The sequence below is a fragment of the Medicago sativa genome, chromosome 6 (genome assembly GCF_051527215.1).
Source record: "Medicago sativa cultivar Bolivia chromosome 6, Bolivia_mono, whole genome shotgun sequence".
Taxonomy (NCBI): Eukaryota; Viridiplantae; Streptophyta; class Magnoliopsida; order Fabales; family Fabaceae; genus Medicago; species Medicago sativa.
In genome coordinates, this window is record NC_140754.1 from 82,739,355 (window position 1) to 82,765,080 (window position 25,726).

General features: G+C 33.2%; 4 protein-coding genes across 4 annotated transcripts; 1 reads left to right on the forward strand and 3 right to left on the reverse strand.

The window, feature by feature from the left end:
* Window positions 1–2,694: 2,694 nt before the first annotated feature.
* LOC146917417 (protein-S-isoprenylcysteine O-methyltransferase A-like) lies at window positions 2,695–6,362 on the forward strand. Its single transcript, XM_085719245.1, has 2 exons — window positions 2,695–2,918; window positions 5,140–6,362. Exon 2 carries the CDS (start codon window positions 5,226–5,228, stop codon window positions 5,817–5,819), a length of 594 nt encoding a protein of 197 aa, XP_085575371.1. The 5' UTR covers window positions 2,695–2,918; window positions 5,140–5,225; the 3' UTR covers window positions 5,820–6,362.
* Window positions 6,363–7,347: 985 nt separating this feature from the next.
* DPB2 (DNA polymerase epsilon subunit B2) lies at window positions 7,348–14,649 on the reverse strand. Its single transcript, XM_085719246.1, has 13 exons — window positions 14,259–14,649; window positions 13,226–13,406; window positions 12,232–12,385; window positions 11,962–12,094; window positions 11,413–11,489; window positions 9,364–9,468; window positions 9,185–9,265; window positions 8,958–9,088; window positions 8,687–8,781; window positions 8,511–8,607; window positions 8,277–8,391; window positions 8,069–8,182; window positions 7,348–7,830 (listed from the first exon to the last, which is right to left on the reverse strand). The coding sequence occupies exons 1-13, from the start codon at window positions 14,431–14,433 to the stop codon at window positions 7,690–7,692; spliced, it is 1,599 nt and encodes a 532-aa protein (XP_085575372.1). The 5' UTR covers window positions 14,434–14,649; the 3' UTR covers window positions 7,348–7,689.
* A 2,358-nt stretch (window positions 14,650–17,007) lies between these two features.
* LOC146917419 (Pentatricopeptide repeat (PPR) superfamily protein) lies at window positions 17,008–19,668 on the reverse strand. Its single transcript, XM_085719247.1, has one exon. The coding sequence runs from the start codon at window positions 19,405–19,407 to the stop codon at window positions 17,638–17,640; it is 1,770 nt and encodes a 589-aa protein (XP_085575373.1). The 5' UTR covers window positions 19,408–19,668; the 3' UTR covers window positions 17,008–17,637.
* A 1,734-nt stretch (window positions 19,669–21,402) lies between these two features.
* LOC146917420 (glutamate decarboxylase-like) lies at window positions 21,403–25,285 on the reverse strand. Its single transcript, XM_085719248.1, has 6 exons — window positions 25,099–25,285; window positions 24,793–24,997; window positions 23,914–24,114; window positions 22,518–22,986; window positions 22,242–22,294; window positions 21,403–22,071 (listed from the first exon to the last, which is right to left on the reverse strand). The coding sequence occupies exons 1-6, from the start codon at window positions 25,191–25,193 to the stop codon at window positions 21,595–21,597; spliced, it is 1,500 nt and encodes a 499-aa protein (XP_085575374.1). The 5' UTR covers window positions 25,194–25,285; the 3' UTR covers window positions 21,403–21,594.
* Window positions 25,286–25,726: the final 441 nt, after the last annotated feature.

The following is a 25,726-nucleotide window of genomic DNA, read 5'->3' on the forward strand; positions in this document are numbered from 1 at the left end:
ACTCATATTTTTCACATGAATCATTTCTTGGTGACATAATCTATGAAGCACAAGCACCTTGATTTCGACTATCATTATTGGTGGCTTAATCCTCTCCATTGTTTGACATCGGTTTCTTAGCTTGTTTCTTGTTCTCATTGTTGTTTATCGTTTTGGTATTGTGACTTTCTAATAACTCTTAAAGTCTTTTTCTGGCACCTCTTATGTTGGAAGGACTTTGTTAGTTTCGTTAATATATTCCATTTTACACTTTAAAAAAATAATTGACATTGCCAATAATTTGAGGATTTGGAAGTAATTGAAGGTAACTGCATGTGTTAGTGTCAAACACCGAATACATAGTTGAAGCGATTGTGTCCGGTCTGATTTTTGTAACATTTTGTAGAAACTAGTAACATACATGTGCATCCGCACAGGTACCTGTTGGTCGTGGATGATTTTGTGTAGTTTGATTTTAACATTATGTATTTGTCAATGGTTTAAATTTAGACCATTTAAAAGTTAATTATTATTAATGTTGTAATATATAGAAAATGTATATAAAAATATATTTATAAAAAAACAAAATTTTAAAAAATGTATAGAGTAGTTTGGGATAATTTTGAGCAGTTTGAACTCACAATTATGTAATTGTGAACAGTTTATATTTAGACAATTTAAAAGTTTTTTTAAAGAAATTTAATAGTTAATTATTAGTAATTCTGTAATATATATCAGGGTTGAATATATCATTATAGAATTGAAGTAAGGTGATATAATAATAGCAGGAACATTTTAGCAGGAACAATTTATTTTATAAATAACAATTTATTTTGTGTATCAAAGTTAGTTTAGTTAATGATAGTTTATACTCCTGCATTCATGTTACTTCTAAAATTATAGTCAATGCTCACTTCTCCCACTCATATTAGTTATCTACGAAATTTTAATCAATATCCACTTATCCCGTGCATTTTAGTTGATAAGTGTTCAATATCATTGTAGAATTGAACTGAGGTGATGATATTCTAAATAGTTTAAACGTTTTTGCATGAACAATCTTTTATAAATGACAACTTGTCTTGTAAATCAAGGCTAGTTTAGTCAATCACAACTTATCACGTGTATTTGATACATTTCTAAAATTTTAGTCAATGCCCACTAACCCCGTGCATTTTTGTTTATGAGGGTTCAATATCATTATAGAATCGAAGTGAAGGCGATATTATAAAATGAACAAATATTTATAAATAACAATTGTTTCCGTGTATCAAAGTTAGTTTAGTCAGTGACAACTTATCCCGTGTATTTTAGTTTATAAGTGTTTAACATCTTTGTAGAATTGAAGTGAGGTGATGATATTCTAAACAGTTTAAACATTTTAGCATGAACTGTTTTTTTATAAATGACAACTCGTCTTGTAAATCAAGGTTAGCTTAGTCAATGTCAACTTATCGCGCATATTGACTTATTTATGAAATTTTAGTCAATGCTCACTTATCCTGTGCATTTTAGTTTATGAGAGTTGAATATATCATTATAGAAATAAAGTAAGGTGATATAATAAATAGCATAAACGTTTTAGCAGGAACAATTTTTTATAAATAACAACTAGTTTTGTGTATCAAAGTTAGTTTAGTTAGTGATAGTTTATACTCGTGCATTTAATGTTACTTCTAAAATTTTAGTCAATGCTCACCTCTCCTATGCATATTAGTTATCTACGAAATTTTAATCAATAGCCACTTATCCTGTGCATTTTAGTTGATAAGTGTTCAATATCATTATATAATTGAATTGAGATGATAATATTTTAAATAGTTTAAACATTTTAGCAGGAACAATTTTTTTATAAATGACAACTTGTCTTGTAAATCAAGGTTAGTTTGGTCAATCACAACTTATCAAGTGTACTTGATACATTTCTAAATTTATAGTCAATGCCCACTAACCCCGTGCATTTTAGTTTATGAGGGTTTAATATCATTATAGAATCGAAGTGAAAGTGATATTATAAAATGAACAAATTTTTATAAATAACAATTGTTTTCGTATATCAAAGTTAGTTTAGTTTGTGACAACTTATCCTGTGTATTTTAGTTTATAAGTGTTTAACATCATTGTAGAATTGAAGTTAGGTGATGATATTCTTGAAAGTTTAAACATTTAGCAGGAACAATTTTTTTATAAATGACAAATTGTCTTGTAAATCAAGGTTAGTTTAGTCAATGTCAACTTATCATATGTATTTGACTTATTTCTGAAATTTTAGTCAATGTACACTTATGCCATGCATTTTAGTTTATGAGAGTTGAATATATCATTATAGAATTGAAGTAAAGGTGATATAATAAATAGCAGAAACGTTTTAGCCAGTATATCATAATTATTTAAAAGGGTCATGCTAACTCGTGCCCTAAGGGCACATGTTAAAGAACTCAAAATGAGCAACTTTGCATTGGAAAACATGATAATTTAACTTTTAAAAAGTTGACTTCACCACTTTTAGTACGTATATTTCTATAATATGTTCCTTAATATGTGCCCTTGAGGGCATAAGTTAACATTTGTCTAATAGTAGTGACGACTTGTCTCGGTTATTGTAATTATTTTTAACTTTTTTACGGTGACACCTTTTCTGGTGGGTAATAATTATTTTACCTTTCATCGTTTAGCTTCTTCACTTATTATTATCGAAAACAGTATCACAATCTTCTCTTCTCTGATGCAACACAACACAACCCTAGCCACCACCCCCATTTATGGTCGCGCCCCACCACCGTCCGACCTCAAATGTCCATAGAAACATCGTCAAACTTTACCTTTCATCATCTTTGGAGTTTAGTACCAGATCTGTAACTTTCATCACGCAGCTTCTCTTTCGGACATATTTCTTTCATCATGATCTGGGCACCAAACGTGGCCAATTAAATCAATAGGTTAGTTTTGGATTCTAGTATGTTTTGCTTATGATTCTGATTTTATGCTTATGCTTATGGGTCTGATTATATTATAGTTTATAGTTTATGATTATAGCTTATGGCTTATGGTTATGCTTATGGGTCTGATTATATTGAAACATGAATGAAGTGAAGAGTTATGCAAGTTACTGTATTGTTTGAACTAGAATGGTTCAGTTGCAAAAATTATATTTTTCTTTAGAATTTTTCAAAAGGTTTATGCCAACATTGTCTACTCAGACTAAAGAAGGATTGGGCATTGCAAAAATGAACTTACGAATCTTTGACTGGTTCAGCCAAGCTAGGAACTATTACAGTGAATCAACGGTGCATTAGATGTTCATGTTATAGTTTTGAGACCATTTTGAATAAATTTTGTTGTCCTAGTCCTAGCTGTTATTAATATGTTTTGTTGTACCTTAAAAGGATATGTTGTAAAGGTTTTGAATGCTGATGTTGGATTTCTATGCAGCTGCAAATAAGTTGTTTATAAGAAAAAAGTTTCAAAAAATTGAAGTGCATGTTCTTTTAAAGAAAATTGAATGAGCGCTATCATGTTTTAGAAAAATTGTTGAAGAAAATGTGCTTATCATGTTTTAAAATAAATGTTGAAAAAAAAATCAGGAAAAATATTGAGAAAAAAAAAATTAAGGGAAAGGGGGCCAATTTTAGGCCCCCTTTATATGTGGGGCTTACTATTTTGGGGCTTATAAAAAAAGGGGCTCATTCACTTGAAATATTTTGAGCCCCCATGTCATTGGAGTTGGGGCTCAAATTGTCAAGGCCCCTTAAATTGACACCTCTAATCCAATTCATTGGTTGAGTTAGTTCTAAGTTTTAGAATATTGTGTAGAAATTGATAATGTGCTTTTTAGAATTTATTATTATCTTAGCACAAGTAGGTTCCTTTATTTTGATTAATTACTATCTATATTTTTTTTCAAGTAATTGTCATTTTGGTCTCTGATTGTGTGATGCATTGTCGTTTTAGTCTCTTAATTTATCGTATCGAAATTACGTACACATTCTCCGATATTTCTTTTGTTAGTCATTTTGGTCCTCATATGTGTTTATAGTTGGTCATTTTGGTTCTCAAATGTGCTTTTCGTTTGGTGATTTAAGTGGTTTTTGGTGTTCTTTTGGTGATCCGGTTTTATACGGAAAGTGCTTTTCGTTGGTCAAATTAGACCATAGATTACAAATCAAAACACAAAATGGAGATGTATTTGCAATTTTGATATATGCCGGGACTATATGACAACTCCCTACACATTCAGAGACTAAAATGACTATTTACTCATTACTCATATTTTGCACATGAATCATTTCCTGGTGAAATAATTTATGAAGCACAAGCATGAGCACCTTCGTTTTCGACTATCATTATTGTTGGCTCAATCGTCTCCATTGTTTGACATCAGTTTCTTTTCTTGTTCTCATTGTTGTTTATCATTTTGGTAATGTAACTTTGTAACAACTCTTTTAAGTATTTTTATTGCACTTTTTATGCTGGTTTCGTTAATATATTCCATTTTAGCCATTTCATAAAACAAAAACAAAAAGTTTGACATCGACAATGATTTGAGGAAATGGAAGTAATTGAATGTAACTACATGTGTCGAGGCCCAAACCATATACATAGTTGAACTGTTGAAGTGATTGTGTCTGGTCTATGTTTTGTAACATTTCGTAGAAATTGAAACTATGCATTTTAAAATTATGATTATCTTAGCACAAACAGGTTCCTTTATTTTGATCCAGTCCTGTCTATATTTTGCACATGTTGTACTTGAAGCATTTTCTTTGTGACGCAATCTATGAACTACACACACAATGTTGACCCTGGTAATAATTTGAGCAAATAGAAGTAATCGAATGTAACTATGTGTGTCATGTCAATAACGACTTCAATCTAAATTTTTGGTGCTACATAGGATCAGTGTTGTTAACTAGTAGCTATAGTGACACTAAAGTGCTATAACGTAGTAGAATTTAAACAAATCACTGTTGTTCCTCAGTATGCTTTTTAAGTACAGTTCCTCCTTTTAAGTACAAAATGTTGTCAAATAACGGCTATAGCAGCGCTATAGCATTGTTACGTAGCAAAATTGAAACAAACCTCTATTTTTCGCAATCTGCGATTGATAATACCGCATAAGATACAATACAACTCCTATTGCTAACTTTGCATCTTTTTCAGGTCTGGCTTATACCTCGGATAGTTTCGTCAACCAAGTCTTTCTGTGGCTTAAAACCAGAGAGGTTTACTGTCTTTATTTGGAAAGAATGACAGAAATCCTTAGCTACACTGCTTACAGGCAGTTATCTCAAATGTTCTTTGCAGTTATCTTCTTTCACGTTTCTGAATATTTTCTAGCCGCCGTCATTCATGGGAAATCAAGTGTAACTCTGCAGTCCCTTTTGATTAGCAAACACTATCTTTTGGCAATGGTATTTTCATTGCTAGAATATTTAATTGAGGTTGCATTCTTTCCTGAGCTAAAGGAACATTGGGTGATCAGTGATTTAGGGTTGGTATTGGTTGTGGTAGGTGAAATTATAAGGAAGGTGGCGATAATAACAGCAGGGCAATCATTTACTCATATTATAAGGGTCCGTCCTGATGAACATCACCATCTGATTACGCATGGTATATATAAGTTTATTCGCCATCCAGGGTATTGTGGTTTCTTCATTTGGTCTGTTGCTACTCAAATAATGCTTTGCAATCCTTTATCAACTATTGGATTTGCAGTAGTTGTTTGGAAGTTCTTTTCTACCCGAATTCCTTATGAGGAATACTTTTTAAGACAGTTTTTTGGAATAGAGTATGTTGAATATGCTGAGCAAGTTGTGTCTGGGGTGCCATTTGTTAACTGAAGACCGATCAGTTCTGCGAGGTGAACCATATATTGTGCAACATTCACTGCAAAGTAGTCAATAAAGTTTCAACTCATTTTTTTCTGTAACAGCTTTAATCTGTGCTTTGCGTGATAGAGATATGAAATGCTTGCTTTCAGCATGTGGCTATGCGGAACCTTTATCTGGAAAAAAATCAAAGTAGGGTAGATGGTGGCTAAGATTAAGTTTTGAGATCTTAATCAGGTTGTTGCAGATTACTGATTGCAAGCCTGATTTTACTTTATCCAAACCGTTTTGGGTTGCTACAGCTCAGTCATATCCTGACCAATGTAACTTGGCTTGGTACAATCTAACTAGGGTTCTGTTTACCAATGAAATTTAGCTTGTTACAATCTAACTAGGGTTCTGTTTGTGTGAGTACATGTATGTGCTTTTTGTGATTTAATCTTAGCACTCACTAGATTTTTATCATAAATTTGTAGCTGTATTTGGATGTGTTTGTCAAACATAATTTCGAATGAGTTTGTCCTAATGTACAAGTTATCATTTTTTATTATTTCATTTTTAATTTCTATTTAAATTAGTATTCGGAAACCAAATCAATCTTGTCTTGCTAAACATATAAGTTCTAGTATCCAAATAATGGCTAATAGATTAATTTTATAGTAATGTAATCAATTCAATTTAGTCATCTTGAGCTTAACTCAAACCTGGACCACCACAAAAAAAAAATATAATAATTTAAGTTTTAACAGTTGATTTTAAAATTGAGGGACTGCTGCTGCTAAAAATCTAGAGAGGGACAAGACTCTTGCATCTCTTTTGGCTGGTTTTTAGGACTATGGCATTTGGTATGATTGCAATAAGGAACAATGTCATGATTTAAGCAGCAAAGAAAAATTCTTAGGGTTTGGGATTGGGGACTAAATTTTTATAATTTCAAAATGGTGAATGATACGAATCAATGGACGCTTGAATAGGTTCACGTGGTTATGAATATTTTAAAAAGATCTTTGACTCAATCAAATTTACGTCAATTTACTACTCATTAGTTTTTTTTTTTTTTTTTTTTATAGTATGTTAGAGACTACATTGATAATAAGTGGTTACGTTTAAGGATCAAATCGATTTAAGTTTTTAAAATATAAGAACAAAATTGATGGTAAGTGGTTAAATATAGGTACCAACTTGATAATGGAATCAAAGACTTTTTACAATTTTCATAATCTTAGTATTTGAGAAACACATTACAAAGTCGGCAACCAATTTGGTAGTTTACTCTACTAACATTTGTTTCTCATAGACCACCCAATGAAATGGTTTATACATTTTATAAGGATCCCAATCATTAACTTTATCCGTAATTATAACTCTACAGAACTCTTGCACTACAATTGATATTGAAATAGCCATAACTTCCAATCATAAGACAAAAAATGCAGGCTGGTATGTGCGATAGAGAAATCTAATTGTGATTTATTTATGGCAGCTATGAAGATTGACGAGTCTGTAAAATTAGCCATCTTTGCTATTTGACATCTCTTAGTAAATCAGGAAAGCCTATGTTAATATTCCAATAATAACTGTAGTATATCACTATTCGAAAAACACATTTTATGTAATATGAACTTCCAAATTAAAAATAAACTGTCTCTACTAGACTAGAAAATTCCTACTATACTAACAATTTTCACAGCTTGACAGGGTTATTAAGTTACATAAAACAAGAATAGATGTGTCTTCAACCCTCCCAGGAGGAAAAGGTAAATATTATATTTTCCACTCCATTCATTGCCTAGTATATATATCTGATCTGATAAAATAACAGTGAAGACGGCATGTTTCATGCTGAGAATTAGTGGATGACAACCAAAAAGAAATTTTTGGTTCACAGGGATGACAATTCAACTTCCTGAGAGCAAGGCCGGTACACTACAAATGTGCTATCCATTGAGAAGGATCCAGTATTAAAACAAGTGATTCCTGTGTACTTAAATGCCTTCTGCGGACTTCTGTCTCCCAAGACTATCTGCAATCACAACAGCAGAATTTCAGTATATTCTTTCCAGGGTCCGAGTCTTGAAGAATAATGAGTAATATTTATAATATTTACAAGATCGTATTACTTTCATCACGTCATGAACAGCTACCCCAAATTATTTCAAGATATTGATATGTCAAATACCAAATAGAATAGATAGTGACAATAAAAGACATTGTTGTGTTGTACGAAAAGGAAAAAGAAACAATTCAGGTATTAACAGTACCGTGTGCGGAGTTGGATATAGATGAAGGGAATGATCATAATTCCATATGATGGGTTGTTGTTTAGTTAGAGGGAGTGGACAGAGATGACTTTGATGGGTTATGGTGGCAACAAGCTGCAATTTAAACACACAACAGATGAATTTTTGTTTCTGAAAACCAGAAGGCAACAGTTATTAAAGCAGAAAACGTAGATAAGAGATGAATTACATGCTGAAAAGGATCAACAGTTTCTGTCTCAGAAGGTGGTAGTAAACACGATCGACGCATGTTACATAGCTGATCCTGGCGGAAAAATACAATTTCTTGGGTATAGAATTTTACCCTGTAGTCAAACATGTATGAGTTTATAATAACAAGAACAATCAGTTTTGATAACTAAAAACCAGAAATGTATTCGAGATGAAGATATCTTATGCAATCATATTCAGATCTAATGTTAACCTGCAAGGATTGCTTGAAAATATAGCATCGGAAATATAATTTTGGAGCTCCTCGGTTAAATATTTAGGCAGAGCACACCTTGGAAGAGCTGTTGAGCCTGAAAACACACTTGAGTGTTATATCATAGAAGTCGTTGAAAGTAAGAAGCGCAAGTAATTATCAATTTAATTCAATACCTGCATCGCCAGGACCAGGAATAAAAAGAAATCGACAGTTCTCTTTTAACTGTGGACGGGCAGCAATAATTTGTCCTAGTTTGCCAAATTGCGACCTGCATATCAAAGTGTCTAATAATTGTCATCCCCACATAAAAATACAAGCAATAAAAAACAATGTTCGTTTGAACTAATTATAATTAATGACTCATCGCCTAATGTGATTTGGTGTGCAGCAGTGTGTTCTGAAATTAGTATAAATGATTCATATGACAACACCAGTGGAGCTCACCTTAGGCTTGAATAAGCGTTAAATGCAAGGCTACATTTCTCAGAACAAAAGTCTCCCATGAAAACAAATAAGGAAGGAACCACGTCCACACTCTCAAAACCATCAAGAACAATCTCTAGCTTTCCAAAAGTCTTCTCTACGAAGAAACAATGTCTATATATCAAGATACACTTTTATACCAACGTGACAAAGGAAAGGAAAGAAAAACAAATGACTTTTCAAATTACCTCTTCTTTGTCTAGCCAAATATCAGATAGTATGACAAACATGTCATTGACTGCTCTTTTCTCCATCTCTGCTTGCCTGATCTATTGCATAGGTAAAGGATATTTAATTTTAATTGAGTGATACCAATAAAAATACATGTGACTATTAAATGGCAAATTTGAGGGAGTAAAAAAGATACCGTTTCTTCTTTTGTAAAAGTACCACCACCAAAAAAATCATGTCCCGCAAGCACTTGAAGTGATATATCTCTATCCTCCAGTGGAGGAAACCCACATGTAAAAATCTGCAGCAAAAAATGCACCGATTATCCACATATTGAAGTGACAATGCACAAACCGGTAAAATGAGCCACTCACAAAAATACGTACCAAATAGCAAAGTTTTGAAGTTTTAAGTACAAAATACATTGCGTAAAAAAAAGTACAAAAAACATAATTTCTAAGGTTTGATACTTCCGAGACATATCTCATATATATGTGAAATTCAATTTCTCTAATAAGTTTTAAATCCATAATCATTAAGATAATAGTAAACTATTGGTTTCTTATCTTAAACATAGGGGTGTGCAAATGGGTTATCCAAACTAATCCAAATTAGATTTATGGATACAGTTTGGATCAAAAATCTACTTTCACAAAACAAATTGGATTTTTCTAAAACTGGTTTGATACAGTTCAGTCCGGTTCAGTACTGGTTCATGGTACCTGAACCGGATTTTGTCCTGAACCAGATTTTGATTCCCGAACCATTTTTTTGCATGAACCGGTTTTCCACCTGAACCGTTTTTCTGCCCTGACCTGGTTTTTTTACCCTTGAATCAGTTTTTCTTCTGCAAGCTATGCCTTCTCTAACTCTCCGATCCACTATCGCACCGTATTCCTCATCTCAACACCACTTTTTCTTCTGTTATATCTGTTTCTCTCCGATCTCATCCTGGATAACGACGATCAGTCAACGGAGACGGCAACCTCGTGTCTCTCACACTCTCACTTTCGTCGTCTCTATCCCTTGATATCAATATCTTGCGATTCCGACGGGAACAAGCAGCGCCGGCGACGGAACAAGCAGTGCCGGCGACAAGGCTTTGTGAGGCGAGGGAGGAGACCAACGGTTCTTCCTTACAAAGAAAAAACTTAGAATCCTTCGATGCTTCTTCAAAAAATTCAGAAAAATTATAGCGATAATCATGGATTTTAATTTGCAATAATAATAATCTATAATAATTTATAGAAATTGATTAATATTGAAGCTAAAATCATGGTATTTAATTCCTCCAATACTGATCCAAGTCAGAGACGGTGGTTACTTTATCATTGACTTTTGGTTACCTATATCTGAATTGTTTTCCAACCGGTTTATTCCATTTTGAATTAAAACAATGCAGATCAGTTTTTCTTAAAATGGTTTTGGATTTTAGAGAACAGATCGATGCAGTTATTGGTTCGGTTCAAGTGAACCAGTTTTTTTGAACACCCCTACTTAAACATATTTATATTTTAATTTAACTATCCCTCTAAAAGATTAATGAAGAACCATAAGCTTGACTTCTTTCAAGAACATATATATTATCTATATGATTTTCACGCAACATGCCCAACAACTACACACAAGTACAACATGAGCCTTGACCTAATGGTTAGCACACACGGTGTGAGTATTGTTAACCTCAGAGTACCAAGTTGGATCCCTAAAAAAAAACTACTGCACACAACTGGTGTCTTTCCTTCTGAACCCAAGCAGGTCTACTTATCCATTTAGACTCATGCAACAACTTGTTCTCTTATGCAAGTAGCGTCATTCCACACCCATAGGCACCTCAGAAAAAAATTATATTACATCTCAGGCCCAATAATCAACTTCAACATCTTGCGTCTGTCAAAGGCATAATTCGGCTTTTAGAATTTGAGTTCAGATTTCTTTTTTAAGGGCATGCACAGTATGTAGGATCATCAAGAGATGTTGTCAAGCAAAACTAAACATAGAAGTCATAAAAGTTGTGACGAAATATTTAGTAATCTTATTATGAATAAAACTGACCTTAGTAAAAGTATGCAAAAAGCCATTTGTTTGGATAAAAATTAGAAGTTATACAACTTGCGAGTGGAGTGAACTTCATGGATAAACAGGGTTTATGAATAAAAGCATAAAAATCAAATATCGGATATATTGTTTTTACAAAATTAAGAGAACATGGGGCAAATATCACGAAGGAAATGGTAACAAGAACCTGAAAAATGCCCTCTGCAAGCATCTCGCCTTCGGCCACAACTATAGTGTTCTCTAAGAAGAATCCTGTGGTAATCTTGTATGGATAGTCAAAGAAACTAATGACAATACTTCATGCTTACAATAAACTTGAACTGTTATAAGAGTTATAGCAGACACATTAATGAAAATTATGAAAAGACAGAACAAATGTGCTCTAAGCACTTTGTATGCACTGTGTACAGAATCCTTTAATCAATTAGATGCAACCTAATCCTAATGACAATAATTCATACTAACATAACATGGCATGAACTAACAAGATGCAACCTAATCCTACCATCCCTGACTTGGTACATTTCAGGCACACAAAAAAAGGAATGCTAAAAGAGGTAATTATATATCATAATGACATTTAAAGGAGTACATTTAATTGGCTGAAGCAAACATTATTTAAACACTTTTTTATTATTGTTTTATCCTCAACAAGAACTGTGTAATAAAACATTTAAAAAGATTATGGAGTTCTTAGTACAAAATAAAATGATTTTTATCAAAGCATAAAAGGATATAGCATCAGTTAAGTTGATTTCAACAGAAGCGCTAAGGTCTTCCAAATAAAAATGTCCATCCTCCAGCTGAGATATTACTCCCATTACCCATCTTCTACCTTTTCGCCCAACCAGGGATTGAATAGGAGATATCTGACATAAACAGCATGGCAAAATATTACATAAATCATCCTCAAAACATCAACTTGAACATATGCATTGAACACATAGTTCTAAACATTAGGCAACATCATTTGAAATTCAAAGTCAATTGGAGAATCCAGCAGTACCTCACAACTCCGGAATTGTGAAAGTTCGGACTCAAAAGCTGGCCTTGAAAAATCCTGATGGCGAGAAAGCCTTTGGGACAACAACAAAAATCTATCTCTATACAGAGCAGATTTTGCTGGTGGGTCCCCAAGACGAGGTAAGCTTCCTGGGTGTCTGGAATAAAAACACAAAATTAACATGGTCCGAAGTTAACACCATATGATAAACCAATCCAAGTATGAATGGCCAACACAAATTTCCAACAAAATAACTTAACAATTTTACTCATCCATAAGCAAAGTAGCATAATTGATAATACATAAGATTTAACTGACAGGCACTGACACTGTCAATTAATCATAACCATTAGATCATTACATATATTGACTTTAATCATATCTACCTTAAAAGCCATACAAAATATGGTTTGTTGATGGTTGACAAAGTTTTTTGACCAAAATTGAATCAAAATTAATTCATTTCTAATACAAAACAAAACTATATTTGGGGTTACATGAAATTTCTAATGCTCATTGAACTTCCTCTCATTTTGAATAACATTAAAATTACAATAAAACCATCAACCACAAAAGCTAGTAGTATAAAAACGTGGGAAAATTACCAATCAAAGAACTCCAAAGTCCAATGAAACTTGAGCAATGAAGAACAAAATTCTACTATTATTTTTTTTTTCATGGTAAATATTTTATCATGACTTCCTTGGCTCCTTTCATAGGTAATTTGCCCATATAAAATTTAATTACCAGAAAACTAACCAATCATTGTTTTTTACTTGCCCTAATATGTGAAGGACCAACACAGATACACTGACACTTTCCCTAAAAAGAGTCATGACTGTGTCGAACACCACTTTGATCAAAAGTGTCAGTGCTACATTTGCCCTAATTTCAAACTTCAATTACATTCACAAATCAATTTCAAGAATATTCATCAGCAGAAAACAAACCAAACAAGAAAAAAGGAAGAAAACAAAATCATTCCCAAAAAACGTACTGGTAAAAATTCCTTCTGATAGGGTCGTATTTATATCTAGGAATGTCAAACACATCAATGACACCAATGGCTGAAGAAGAGGAGGAAGCGAACATATCAGTAATTTCCTCCGCCCCATCGGCTTGCAATAGCAAGTTCAGCACTCGTTGCACCGGTTCCACATCGATTATCGCAGATTTCACTGCAATCTCACAACAAAATTTAAACAAAAAAAAAGAAGTTTCAGCATCATGAAATTGAATCAAAAACCTAAGAATCCAAGTAGATTTCACTTCAAGTTTGCAAAAAAGATATAAAAAAAAAAAAAAACACTTTCAGCATCATGAAATTGAATAGAAAACCTAAAAATCCATGTAGATTATAGTAGATTTTACTTCAATTTCACAAAAATAACAACAAAAAGTTTCAGCATCATCATATTGAATCAAAAACCTAAGAATATTTAGGGTGTGTTTGTTTTATCTTTGAAAAAAATAGATTTTGTGTTACAAAAATCTAGATATTTTTTAGACATTTTAAAAAAAAATCTGAAGTTACTTGTGTCTGTTTATTACCCAAAGAAATCACTTTTTTACAAAATGATTTTTAACTAGTTCACGTGTTACCTCTTTGTTTTTGAATTTTTTTTTTTTTTTTGAGAAAAACTAATGCTAATAGAAGTGATTTCTAAGCACTTAGAAATGACAAAAGTGATTTTTTTATTAAAAAAATAGATTTTTTCCTAAACAAATCTAAAACAAACAGGGCCTTATTTGAAGATTATAGTAGATTTCACTTCAATTTCGCAAAAATAACAACAACAACAAAAAATCTCAGCAACATGAAATTGAAACAAAAACCTAAGAATCCATGTCAATAATAGTATACTTCACTTCAATTTCGCAAAAAATAAAAAATCAGCATCATGAAATTAAATTAAAAACCTAAGAAACATGATAATTATTGTAGATTTCACTTCAATTTCACAAATACTAAAAAAAAAAAATCAGCGTCATGAAATTGAACCGGAAACCCTAAGAGAGAGAGAGATTACGAGATTCCTGTTCGAGTTCATCAAGAACAAGATCGGTGGCTTCATCTTCTTCTTCGGCGTGTTCAAAGCGAGTAACGAAAGAGAGGATTTCGTCAAGTGCTTCTGGTTTGATGTTGTAGCCTCTGATTTTGCACTTTTTTTGGATTTTCTTCTTCGTTGAAGCATTCATCGTCATTTTCTCTCTCTAGGGTTGAGTTTCGGTGATTTGAGGGAAAGAGCGGGAAAATGAAGGGGAAAATTGTGTATTTGAAGGAAACAGCGGGAAAATAGAGGAATTGGGTGTGAAAAGGCGCGCTTTATAGGATTTTTGAGAGGGGAGTCACCACTAAATGTGGATAGTCGATGATTATGGAAAAATTATTAATTCAATCATGTTTTTGGGTTCTAATTTAACCGTGAAAATAATATTCAAAATTATTAAGTCAAACGTTGTGGTTGAGTTTTTTTTTTTTTTTTTTTAGGGAAAGCGGACGCCGTGGTTGAATTAAAATTCTAAACTCTTTATTATTTATATGTATGAGTTTAAATTATAATTTGTCATTTCATCGATTATATATATAAAAAAAATAAAAATTAACCATAATATTTCAATTCTCTATCCTTGGCATTCAACCATAATATTTCAGTTTTCAATCCTCTATCCCTGGCATATGAGCCCCCCACCACATGCATACTGGCGCGGTGGTCATTGGAAAACTCTAAGGCCATCGCCACCCTCTCTCACCCTCTCTCTCTCTCTCTCTCTCTCTCTCTCTCATATTTAGTGGAAAATTCTCTTAATGAAAGGTTCTCTAAATAGTAGTACAATCTCCTTGAAAAATCGTTCAAACTTATCAACTTTAATTTCAAGTTGAAATTATCAGTTACAGATAATATAATAGATTTTTTGAAGAAGATAATATATTCCGGTCACAAATGTTCAATTTTTTATTAGTATTTTATATATTATACATCTACGTTTGCAAAGTCACAAACAAAAGAGATAAAGAAATAGAAACACACTTTTAAGTGTTTTATTTTGAAATTTTTTGTATTTTGGATTTGTATTATGGTAAAATTGATGTGTGAGACATGATTGCACACTCGTTATTTTTTGAAGTTGACGTGAGACTTTGGTTATTGAAGTATATTAATTTTAGATTTTTATATGTATTTGACAAATGTCTCAAATATTTTTATACATATTTTTTTTTTTTTTTATATCTGATCCAAACCAACCCCTTGGTTATCAGATTGAGCTTTATCTAAAAAATGTGTAAATCCAACTCAAATCGCTTCATATACTTTTTGATCAGTTTGAGCAACGAGTTCACTCAAAAACGAATCAGACGGCCTCAAACGGCCCCACGAACATATATTGAACATGCTTCTCAATTGTAGAATAACCTAGAGTGTTGGGATCTCATTTGTAGATAAAAAAATGATGGAAAAGATAAGAGGATTTGATAAGTAAGAGCCGTGATAGAATGTGAAATAATATACTACTTTTTATTTTGTCTTATCTACCTAGTAATAAATCTATCAATAAAAATTGTAAGACTTAGCTCAACTGGGAATGTATCAATATTGTTAGGTCGGGCATTTTTATCCGAGTTCGAATTTGGGACATCGTAGTTGTGTGAGTTTTAAGTGGTGTTCCAATGTGGCAGAAGAGTTATCTTATCTTTAGCTTCCAGAGAGAGTGCATACATTTTGAATTCTAAATAGTCCAGTGAGTACTATGATACTATCTTTGCCCTCTAAAATTTTCTTAAAACAATTATCCTCACTCTTTGGACTTCTGCTAGGATTCAAAACATTACATTCCCTCTTCTCTATGATATCTTTCCCTACTTCATTATCCTGTTTTCTAAATAAATCCTCAGAACAGAAAAAGCACCTGCATGAGCATCAATGGTACTACCAAATACATGAGCTCACTCATCTAAAAACACGGACTTCCTGCAGAAGCATGAATGTCCCTTAAAGCCACATCACTCAGCTCAGCTAGGAAATTTACCATTTCTCTTAAATAGAATGAGCACATTTCAGAATTTTTTAGATCAAAGGATATACTACACTTCCAAAGGATAATATTATATCTCAAACTCGAGAGCTTTTTGTAAGAATGTTTTTGGCACAAATTCTCCGTTGAAAGATAATAGAAGCTCAAAATAGGCTCGATCAAAAACTTTCTAAGTGGAAAAGCTTTATTACATTAGAAGCTAATCCAAACCTGATCATTATGTTCTTCGCATCCTTGTAGTGCTTCTAAACTAATTGGTCAAATGTGGCAATACTACCATAGAGACCAAATTTTCTCACAGCTTAACAACAGTGAACTAAATGTAGCCAATTTGGTTGTCATTAATCATTATCACCGTACATAGGAATCAAGCCCTTAAAATGCAGCGGCGTTTGAAACTCTTGAGGGAAAGCTTTGCGGTCCTATCTAGCTTGAGGACTAGTCTCTACAGTTGCGCACAGGTAATACCCAAGTTTACACCCAAAAAATACCAGCTTTCAACTAAGGCAACAGCACGAGATAACAAACAATAATATGGGAAACATCTTTTGTGGTGTTGTATCATATGGTATATAAAACATTGAAAGAGAATGATCAAATATTAAGCACCCTTGCTTGGCATGTTTAAGAAATTCCACCAAACCACCAATTAATCTGCAACAAAACAAACAAACTTCCAAACAAAAAGAAGCAACAAAAGAAAATGAGAAATGCAAACGGGGAAATTAGAATGTGGCCAGCGAATGGAAAAAGTATCTGTGATCATTATTGATGTAATGGACCATTCATTATAGTCGTGATACAGTTGGCAATTTCATAGGGTCAAATCATACAATGACCCCTAAGATGCTAGAAAAAATCTCATAACTCGCTACATCTTTCAGCAGAAGTTAACAGATTCTTGACCAGATAACAAATTTTTCCATTCTTAAAAAAATAAAAAAATTTCCAACATACACAAGTTCGATCACAACCTCTTCTCCCACAAAATATAACATAATACATATGTGGATCTTTTGACCTTTTGGCTGTGTTAACCAACCAACAGCTCTCAATGAAACTGTTGTAACTCGTAACAGCTTCCAAAATTTCTCTTGAGGACAAAAAATGAGAATAGATAGATCCAAAGACTTACAAATTTTTCATGCAAAAATATTGGTAGCAGATAGTATGACCAAGAGAGCATGTCCAAAGATGGGACTAGCTGTCATCATGAAGGGACAAGCTTGAAGGCAGTATCTGAAATGGTATATGCTATAACCTGCCGTGTTTTCAGAAAATATTTGTCCAACCAAACATGGGAAGAACCCTTCAATCTTAACTTCCCCCAGGTTTTTGTAAAAGGTAGCACAAACTCAACTGAGATATTTCATACTATGATCTCCCTCGCAAACTCATGCTCTTGCGCTTCTGGCTTAGAGCAAAACGTCTTGCCATGGGATTATTATAGAATTTCCTCATATGATCTGAGAGCTTATGAATGGCCTGGAGATTACCGATCTCCGAAAGTTGCATCAGCAAGGAATCAAACTTTCTATACGGCAATTTTATTCCCTTGTTTATCACTTCTTCTAAAAGAATACAAGCATCTTCTGCTTTATTGCAGTTAAATAGTCCCTCAATCATGACGCCGTACGTATCAGTGTCTGGTCTGCAACCCCTTTTCTCCATTTCACACCAAGTCTCGAATGCCCCGTCAGGATCATCCATCTTAAAAAACATCGAAATCAGCATATTGTAAGTTTGGACACTAGGAATACAATTCAATTCAATCATTCTTCCATATAGTTTAAGGGCTTCCTCTGACTTCTTATTGTCGCAGAGAACCTTGAGGAAGCAATTATGAGTAACAATATCAGGTGGGTAACCTTTTTTTCCCATCTCTTCCAAGAACTTGTAAGCCTCGTCGATCTTACCGCACAAACACATACCTTCAATTATATCCTTGTATGTCGTGACATCAGGAAGACAACCACTGCTAATCATATGCCCCATAAATTTAAAACATTCTTCCATTCTATCGTTTTGGACGAGAGCCACAATTAGAATTGAATAACTCTTGGCAGTGGGAGAAGATATGATTGAACCTTTTGTCCTCATGAACTCAAAAAGCTCCACTGCATCTGTTATCATGCCTTCTTTGCAGTAAGTATCAAGAGCAGTGTTGTACGTGAAATTGTCAGGCTTATGACCCAATTGAATCATTTCTTCCAGCACTTTCATCCCTCTACTCGGGTTTCTAACCCTGCACCACCCGAAAACCAATATATTATATGTATCCCCATTAGGATTGATCTTTTTTTTCATTCTCTTATACAAACCCTCAGCTTCCTCAACCAAGCAACACTTGCACAAAGCATCCAACAGAAAGTTAAACGCATTTATCTCCGGTTGCGTCTTCACTCTTATCCTCTTCCTTTTAGCAAACTTCTGCACATGAGTCAAATACTTCTCCGTATATTTCCTCAAAATATCCATCAAAACTTCCACTGGAACCGTACTCTTGTTATTCCTCTTCATATATTCCAAAACATCACAAACAATCCGAAACTGTTTAACTTTATACCTTGTACTAGACAAAATATCCATCATATCATTATAAACACACGCCTCATGCGAATAATTATCCTGATGACCAGCCCATGTGAAAAACCGAAAGGCAATCTTTTCATCGTATCGAAGCCTATGCAATACACCAGTAACCAATGGTGTAGTCAATGGAACACACGAATTTTCAAGAGCTTTCTCCATATTGCGAAAACCAAGTAAATTATCCATTATAGCCGTGTACACTTTATCAACATCACTCTCAAAACCATTACTCTTCACATCATCATTACCCTCCACAACATCATCACTCACATTACAACCAAACTCTTGTTTCATGGAAACATTTTCCGAACAATAACCGTGAATGGATGAATGATATGCAACAAAAGGGTTCATTTGCAATGAAGATTGAATTAATTGAACACAATGAGCATTTAATAATGGAATGTGTGGCAAAGATTTGTTTTTTCCGAATAGATAAGAGTGATAATGATTATGATGTGTGAGTGATGAAAAAGGAGGGTTTTTTAGAGAGTTTAAGCACTTATTAAACAACCCAATTAACATGATTTTGCGTTTTGGAATTGAAGGCATTGAAATGAGTGAAAAAGTTTTCAGAGGCAAAAAAACAAACAGGTGGTGGGTGAAAAAATGCGGTTTTGAAAAATGGTTATGTGTGGATTTTGGGGGGTGGGATTAGGAATGGAGAAAAGGAGAAGGAAGAGGTTACTGTAGTGGTGATGATGATTGATGCAGCTTTGAACTGAGCATTGATCAAATGGGAATTTTGGGACTGTGTAACGTTGGTTAAGGTTAAAGCTTGTTTAGTTTTGTGAAGAAAGTGAAAGGGAATGAAGTGAAATATGTGAATGGTTTAAATAAGTTTTGAGTTTAATTACTTTACACCGACGGTGTAAAGCCATTTTACACATGCAAAATATGATATGTTGTCAAATCAATTAATGATGAATATAAATAACTCATGTGTTTTTATTCGGTAAAAAGAAAAAAAACTTATGTGTTTTTATATTCATTAATTGATGTGGCAACACATCATTGCTTAATGTGTACATTGACCATCCATATTAATTAAATATATATTTTTTTTACCAAATATCTCAGATTTTGTTTTTAAACTTTCTAATAAATTTTAGTAAATTTTGGTCACCAAATATTTTTGAATTTTAGGTCTATGTGGAACTTATGTGTATTTTCAAAATTAAAATTACTTTTTGCATTTATACATAGTAATATCTTTTGCAAAAGTTTATATATATATATATATATATATATATATATATATATATATATATTTATCATAGATGAATTAAATATGACTATTTTTTAAGTTTTTAACACTTAAAAATTCATATTTTGTTACAAGTTTTTATGGAATGGATTTTGTAAAAAATTATTAAAAAAATATAAAGGATACACATTGTAAAAATTCATTAAAAAATGTTAAAGGTACACATGAATTGACTAAAAATATAATTATAAAGATAAAGTAATTATTAAACCTATGCAAACCTCGAAGTTTTTTTTGAGTTAAATAAGTTTTGTATATCATTTTCTTCGTTTTTTGTAGCTTCATAAAATAAAAAATTAAATAATGGTCTTTAATATTTTTTATTAAGAAATTTGGTCATCGCCGTTAGAATAACTTAAGAGTAACATTCTATAAAGTACTAAAAACGAAAAATAATTTATTTATCAGAATATAAGTTTATTTTAACATAAATTTTTTGTCTCTATAAATATATCATCTTTCATTATTAGTCCTCTATAAATAGTTGCAGAGACCAAAATTTACAGCTAAAACATTGTAAGACTACTGTTTGAAGAAAAATTTGGTGGTAGATCTTTTTTGTCCTCAGTGTGGATTAGTTTATGATGTTGATCATGTTTCAAGGATTGTGTGTGGGTGAAGTAGATTTGGTTTCTTCTACTCCTTTTATCCCATGACTTGCACATGTTATTTCTCACTCTCCCCCATAGATCACCACTTTTACTTTACGTGACATTTGGTTTGTTTGTGATAAGGTTTGTTTTGAGATAAGATATTGATGTGACTAAATTGTCCACAAACCTTTGGTGTATTGCACATGATTAAACCATGATGTCTGAACATTCAGATATTAGGTGCTCTACTGAAACTTTCCACTCTCTTTGGATTCCCCCTATTAGCTAGGTTGTGTTATTATAAGGCTGATGTGGATATTTTGACAACAATATATGAGGTGTTGGTATTGGCATTAGAGATACAATGCATATGGTTTTGTTTTAGTTGCGGCTACATGACGTAATTTGATCCATGTAGCCGACCTTAGCTAATGAGATAAGGTTCGGTTTTTGTTTAATCATGTAAAAAGAGTTGCTGATGTAGTTGCCCATAATTTAGCAAAGTTTATTATTTCTTCTATTGATGAGAGTCCTCTTTGCATTTTCTCTTTTGTTGTCAAAGAGAACTAAAATTTGACATTATTTAATTAGAATGACTAAAAATGCAACTAAGACAGATATAATTCATTGCTTTTGTTAAATATATATGATTTGTTAAAGAAGTTATAGTATATTTCATCATAAATGTATGCAAAGGAAACAAGTATTATTTCATTCATTCATTCATATAAATATGGTTCATAGATGCATAGACATTGGTTATATCTCTCCATAGATAAAGCAACAATGGAACAATCCTTACACACATCAAATATATGCACATAGATAAAGCCACTCACAACAATCAAGGGTTTAAAAGAATACTAAGATTTGAGAAGCCTAGCATGCTCCAACTCTCTTGCCATCAACAAGCTTCTTCCAGTACCTAAGAATCTCAGCTTGACTCTCAGTAATATCTTTCTTAACTTCCTCACTTGTCTCACTCGCGATAACCGCAACATGAGCATCTTTGGAATTGATAGAACTTGGAAGTGTGTCCAAGAGATTCACAACTTTTTCTATGTCAGAAACAAGTCTTTCAGCCAAGCTGCAGCTGAAATCTTCCCTAATCACCACTCGGAGGACAGCGATGTGTTTTGCGTCTGCTGGCATTGTGTAGGCCGGAACTATCCACCCGTATTTTCTCAAATGGTCTGCTATCTCAAACACTGTGTGTTTGCTGCTGTCTTTCAGAGAGAAGGCTACAAGTGGCACACCTATGTCCTTGGAGACAATTTTAAACCTTCCTGTTTTCTCAATTCCTTCCTTCAGAATTCTTGTGTTCGCCAAGCAATTTTCCATCACATTTTTGTAGCCCTTAGAGCAAGAAAAATAACAGGATGCATAAGAAAACAAGTATAACACAAAATTGAAATATTTACCGATATTATTATAAAAACAAGTATAACAGAATTATTCCTTATTTTCATTAGTCGAGAAATCAAGTACATACTTGAGATTCAGCATCAAAATGATAATATAATTACCTCGAAGCCTAGCCGTATAAATTGGTAGTATTGAGCAATGATTTGACTTGATCCTGTCAAAAGAAATACAAAGCAACATTAAGGGGAAAAAACTAAACATTACAATGATTTATGAGTATATTTCTTTTTAGGAGATTCTCAAATGTTGATTTCTCAATGCATATTACATGTAAGAATATATCAAGTCCATATACTTAAGAATTGAATTGATTCTCTCAGTCACATATTACCAATGTATGACAAAATTCAAAGGCATTTGTCAACTAAATATATTACCTTTGGAGAAATTCAATGTGAAAGTTGGCTGATCAGATCCAAGATAATTGATGTGAAAAACAAGATCATCCGGCAAGTCAGCTTTATGCCTCCAAACAACCCAACCAATACCAGGGTAAACAAGACCGTACTTGTGACCGCTAACATTGATACTTTTCACCAACGGCAAACGAAAATCCCATAGAAGATCAGGGTAGAGAAACGGAGCAACAAATCCGCCACTAGCAGCATCTACATGAATCGGCGTATCCCATCCTGTCTCCTTATTCTTTTTAGTAAGAAGTTCGTTGAGAAGCTTCACATCCTCAAACTCTCCGGTCAACGTTGAACCCAAAATGGCTGCAACACAGATGGTGTTCTCATCTACCATTTCAACAGCTTTCAATGGATCCATCACATAGTAATCCTCTGTGAGTTTCACTTCCTTTAGCTCAACCTCAAAGTACCTGGCAAATTTTTCCCAACAAACCTGTGTAGCATATTTAAACAACGTCAAACATCTAGGTCTCTGTTTGGATAAATCACTTAATTAAGTGCTTATCATATAAGCGCTTATGTATAAACTATTTTTATAACAAGATAAAATAAAGTAAACTATTTCCAATATAAGTTACTAGTCATGAGCTATCATAAGCGCTTATGTATAAACTATTTTTATAACAAGATAACAAGATAAAATAAACTATTTCCAATATAAGTTACAAGTCATGAGCTATCATAGAGAGCTTATGGATATGCCATAAGTTGTTTCCGTAAGTTCTCTCAAACAGTTTCACAAGTGGTTATGTCAGTAGATATGCTCAAATTAGTCAATTTAAACACTCTAAACTAAAGCAGAAAGGCGCAAAAGATGACACGTCAATCGCTTTAATCATTTTGAATTTTGTATTCTACCATACAAGGCCGACCGCAGGCAATGTGAGGCCTAAAGCTAGGTGTCGCCTCAGAGGAAACAAAGCATGAGAGGCCTCATATTTTCAACATTTGTTATATGTCAAAATGAAGATGAGGCAATAAATTTAGCAGGCTATGTACATTCTGGATGAGTGGACTAGGCTGAAGGCCTAAAGTAAGGGCTCGTCTGACCTTACCTTTGAGTCGGGCCTGCTACTATATTACATAATACCAGAGAGGAATTTTATCCACCAACACATTTCTTAACCACACATGTTTCTGTCCGAACGAACAATATGTTTTATCCAGAAATGTACTTCTTTACAGCACAAAATTGCATTTTTTCCGAATGTGTACATCTAAAATCATGTTGAGGGTGGGGAAACTACGCCTCTAAGAAAATACAGAACTACGTATACCTATCGAAGTGAGCATGCAGTCAACACAAATTAGAAGTTGTTTCAAACTTCATGTAACATTATAAACATGATTCAAGATCAACCTGCACATTAGCTCCAGTAACTATGTTAGGCTTATCATAAGGTTTGCCTTCTGATTTTCTCTTAGTCTGCCACTTCCTTTTAAAAGCTAAACCAGCCAGCATTATTGCCTCTGATGACCCTACAGTTCCAACACCTACTGCAGTTTCCTCTTCACCAATAGGAGCATTGAATAGATGTGCTATTATATTCACACACCGGTTCTGCATAATTGAACAAATGAAATCAAGTTATTCTATCAGTACTTTCAAGTTTCAATGGAAATTGATCATAAAATGATGACATACAATACATTACCAAGATATTTCAATTGTAACAGACACAGAAATTTTCAATCACAATAATCTACTCCAAATTTTCATCCAACCGCCAAACACAAAAGATCTAAAAAAGTTGTTGTAAGTATCAAATTTTGAGGGTGAAATGCCATTAAAAAATGATATTTTCCCTTTCTTCAAAAAAGCAACTTGAGCAGAGAATGATAGTTTCAGGGTTAAAGCAAAAAAGAAATATTTTTTAAACAAGAAACTCAATCTATTAGAATAAAAAAATGAATAATCAAGACATGAAACCCTTTTACTGTGCAATAATAATTTTAAAAGACTAAACACACTTCCATAAGTGTACTTATTTATCTGGTTTTACCAAACAAAGCTTCAAAGATCAAGACTTTTAAAGAAAAGGCCTGCATCAGGGTGGCTCACCCTGATTTTGCAAAAGCTACATCAGGGTGACTCATCATAATTCCAACAAACTCGCTGTGATACCAAACATGCACTTAGTCTTATTTTACTGCAATTCTCCGCAATATCAAGATCCTATCTGCGATCGCAACCATAATTCAAAATCTTGATCAAAAGATATCATCATGTTAAACAGACCTGAAGCTCAGTAGTGACAGGATACTCATCCATATCAACATAGTTCTTGTTAAGTGAATCCATGATAAGCTTATCACACTCAGGTTCCATCCAAGTAGTAACAAATGAAGCCAAGTTAAGCCTTGGTTTTCCATCTAACATCAACTCATCATTTATTATCTGATATGCTGCATCTTTTGGTATAGAATTCTCTGGCATCTTGAACCTATATCAACACGTAAACATATGAATTTTAACTTCATTACAATAACCAACAAAAAACTAAGTGTGTGTGAAGTGTTTTTTTAAGGAAAAAAGGACACTTACTTAGGAACCTGTTCACGCACGTATCTAGAAGCGAAAGTGCATGCTATGTTCTCGTTTTGTCCATCTGGATGTGTGACAGTTGAAGAAATCACCATTTTGGTTGGATGAGTTCTGTTCTTGTGAGCTAACTGTGAGAGAATAGAAAGAGAACAGAAGAGAACACAACAATAGTGAGAAACTGATCTTTGTGAAGATAGAGGACCACTACTTGATTTTATGAAAGAAAAAAGAGGACCACTCCTTAAGAATAAGTGATCACACGTGGGTAAATAGTCATTTTGGTTACCGACTCTACACCTCGCTGTTACAATGATCTTTGACTCAGCATTAAATATAAAATAGTCTCTTGATTGTGTATTTTAGTCATCACTTTAGTTTCTGACGTTAAAAACTGTTGTCGATCGATGAGGTGACAAATGTTTTAGGTTGACAAGCTACATTATGTGTCATAGGAACTAAAGTGAAAAAAACATAATCGAGTTGTATGACATAATTGCTAGGTTTATTGAAGAAGATGACCCACTTCTTGACGAATGAGCAACGCTATGTTGGGACGAGTTTGCACCGACATTATTAGTCCTCTATAAATAGTTGTAGAGACCAAAATTTACTGCTAAAACATTGTAAG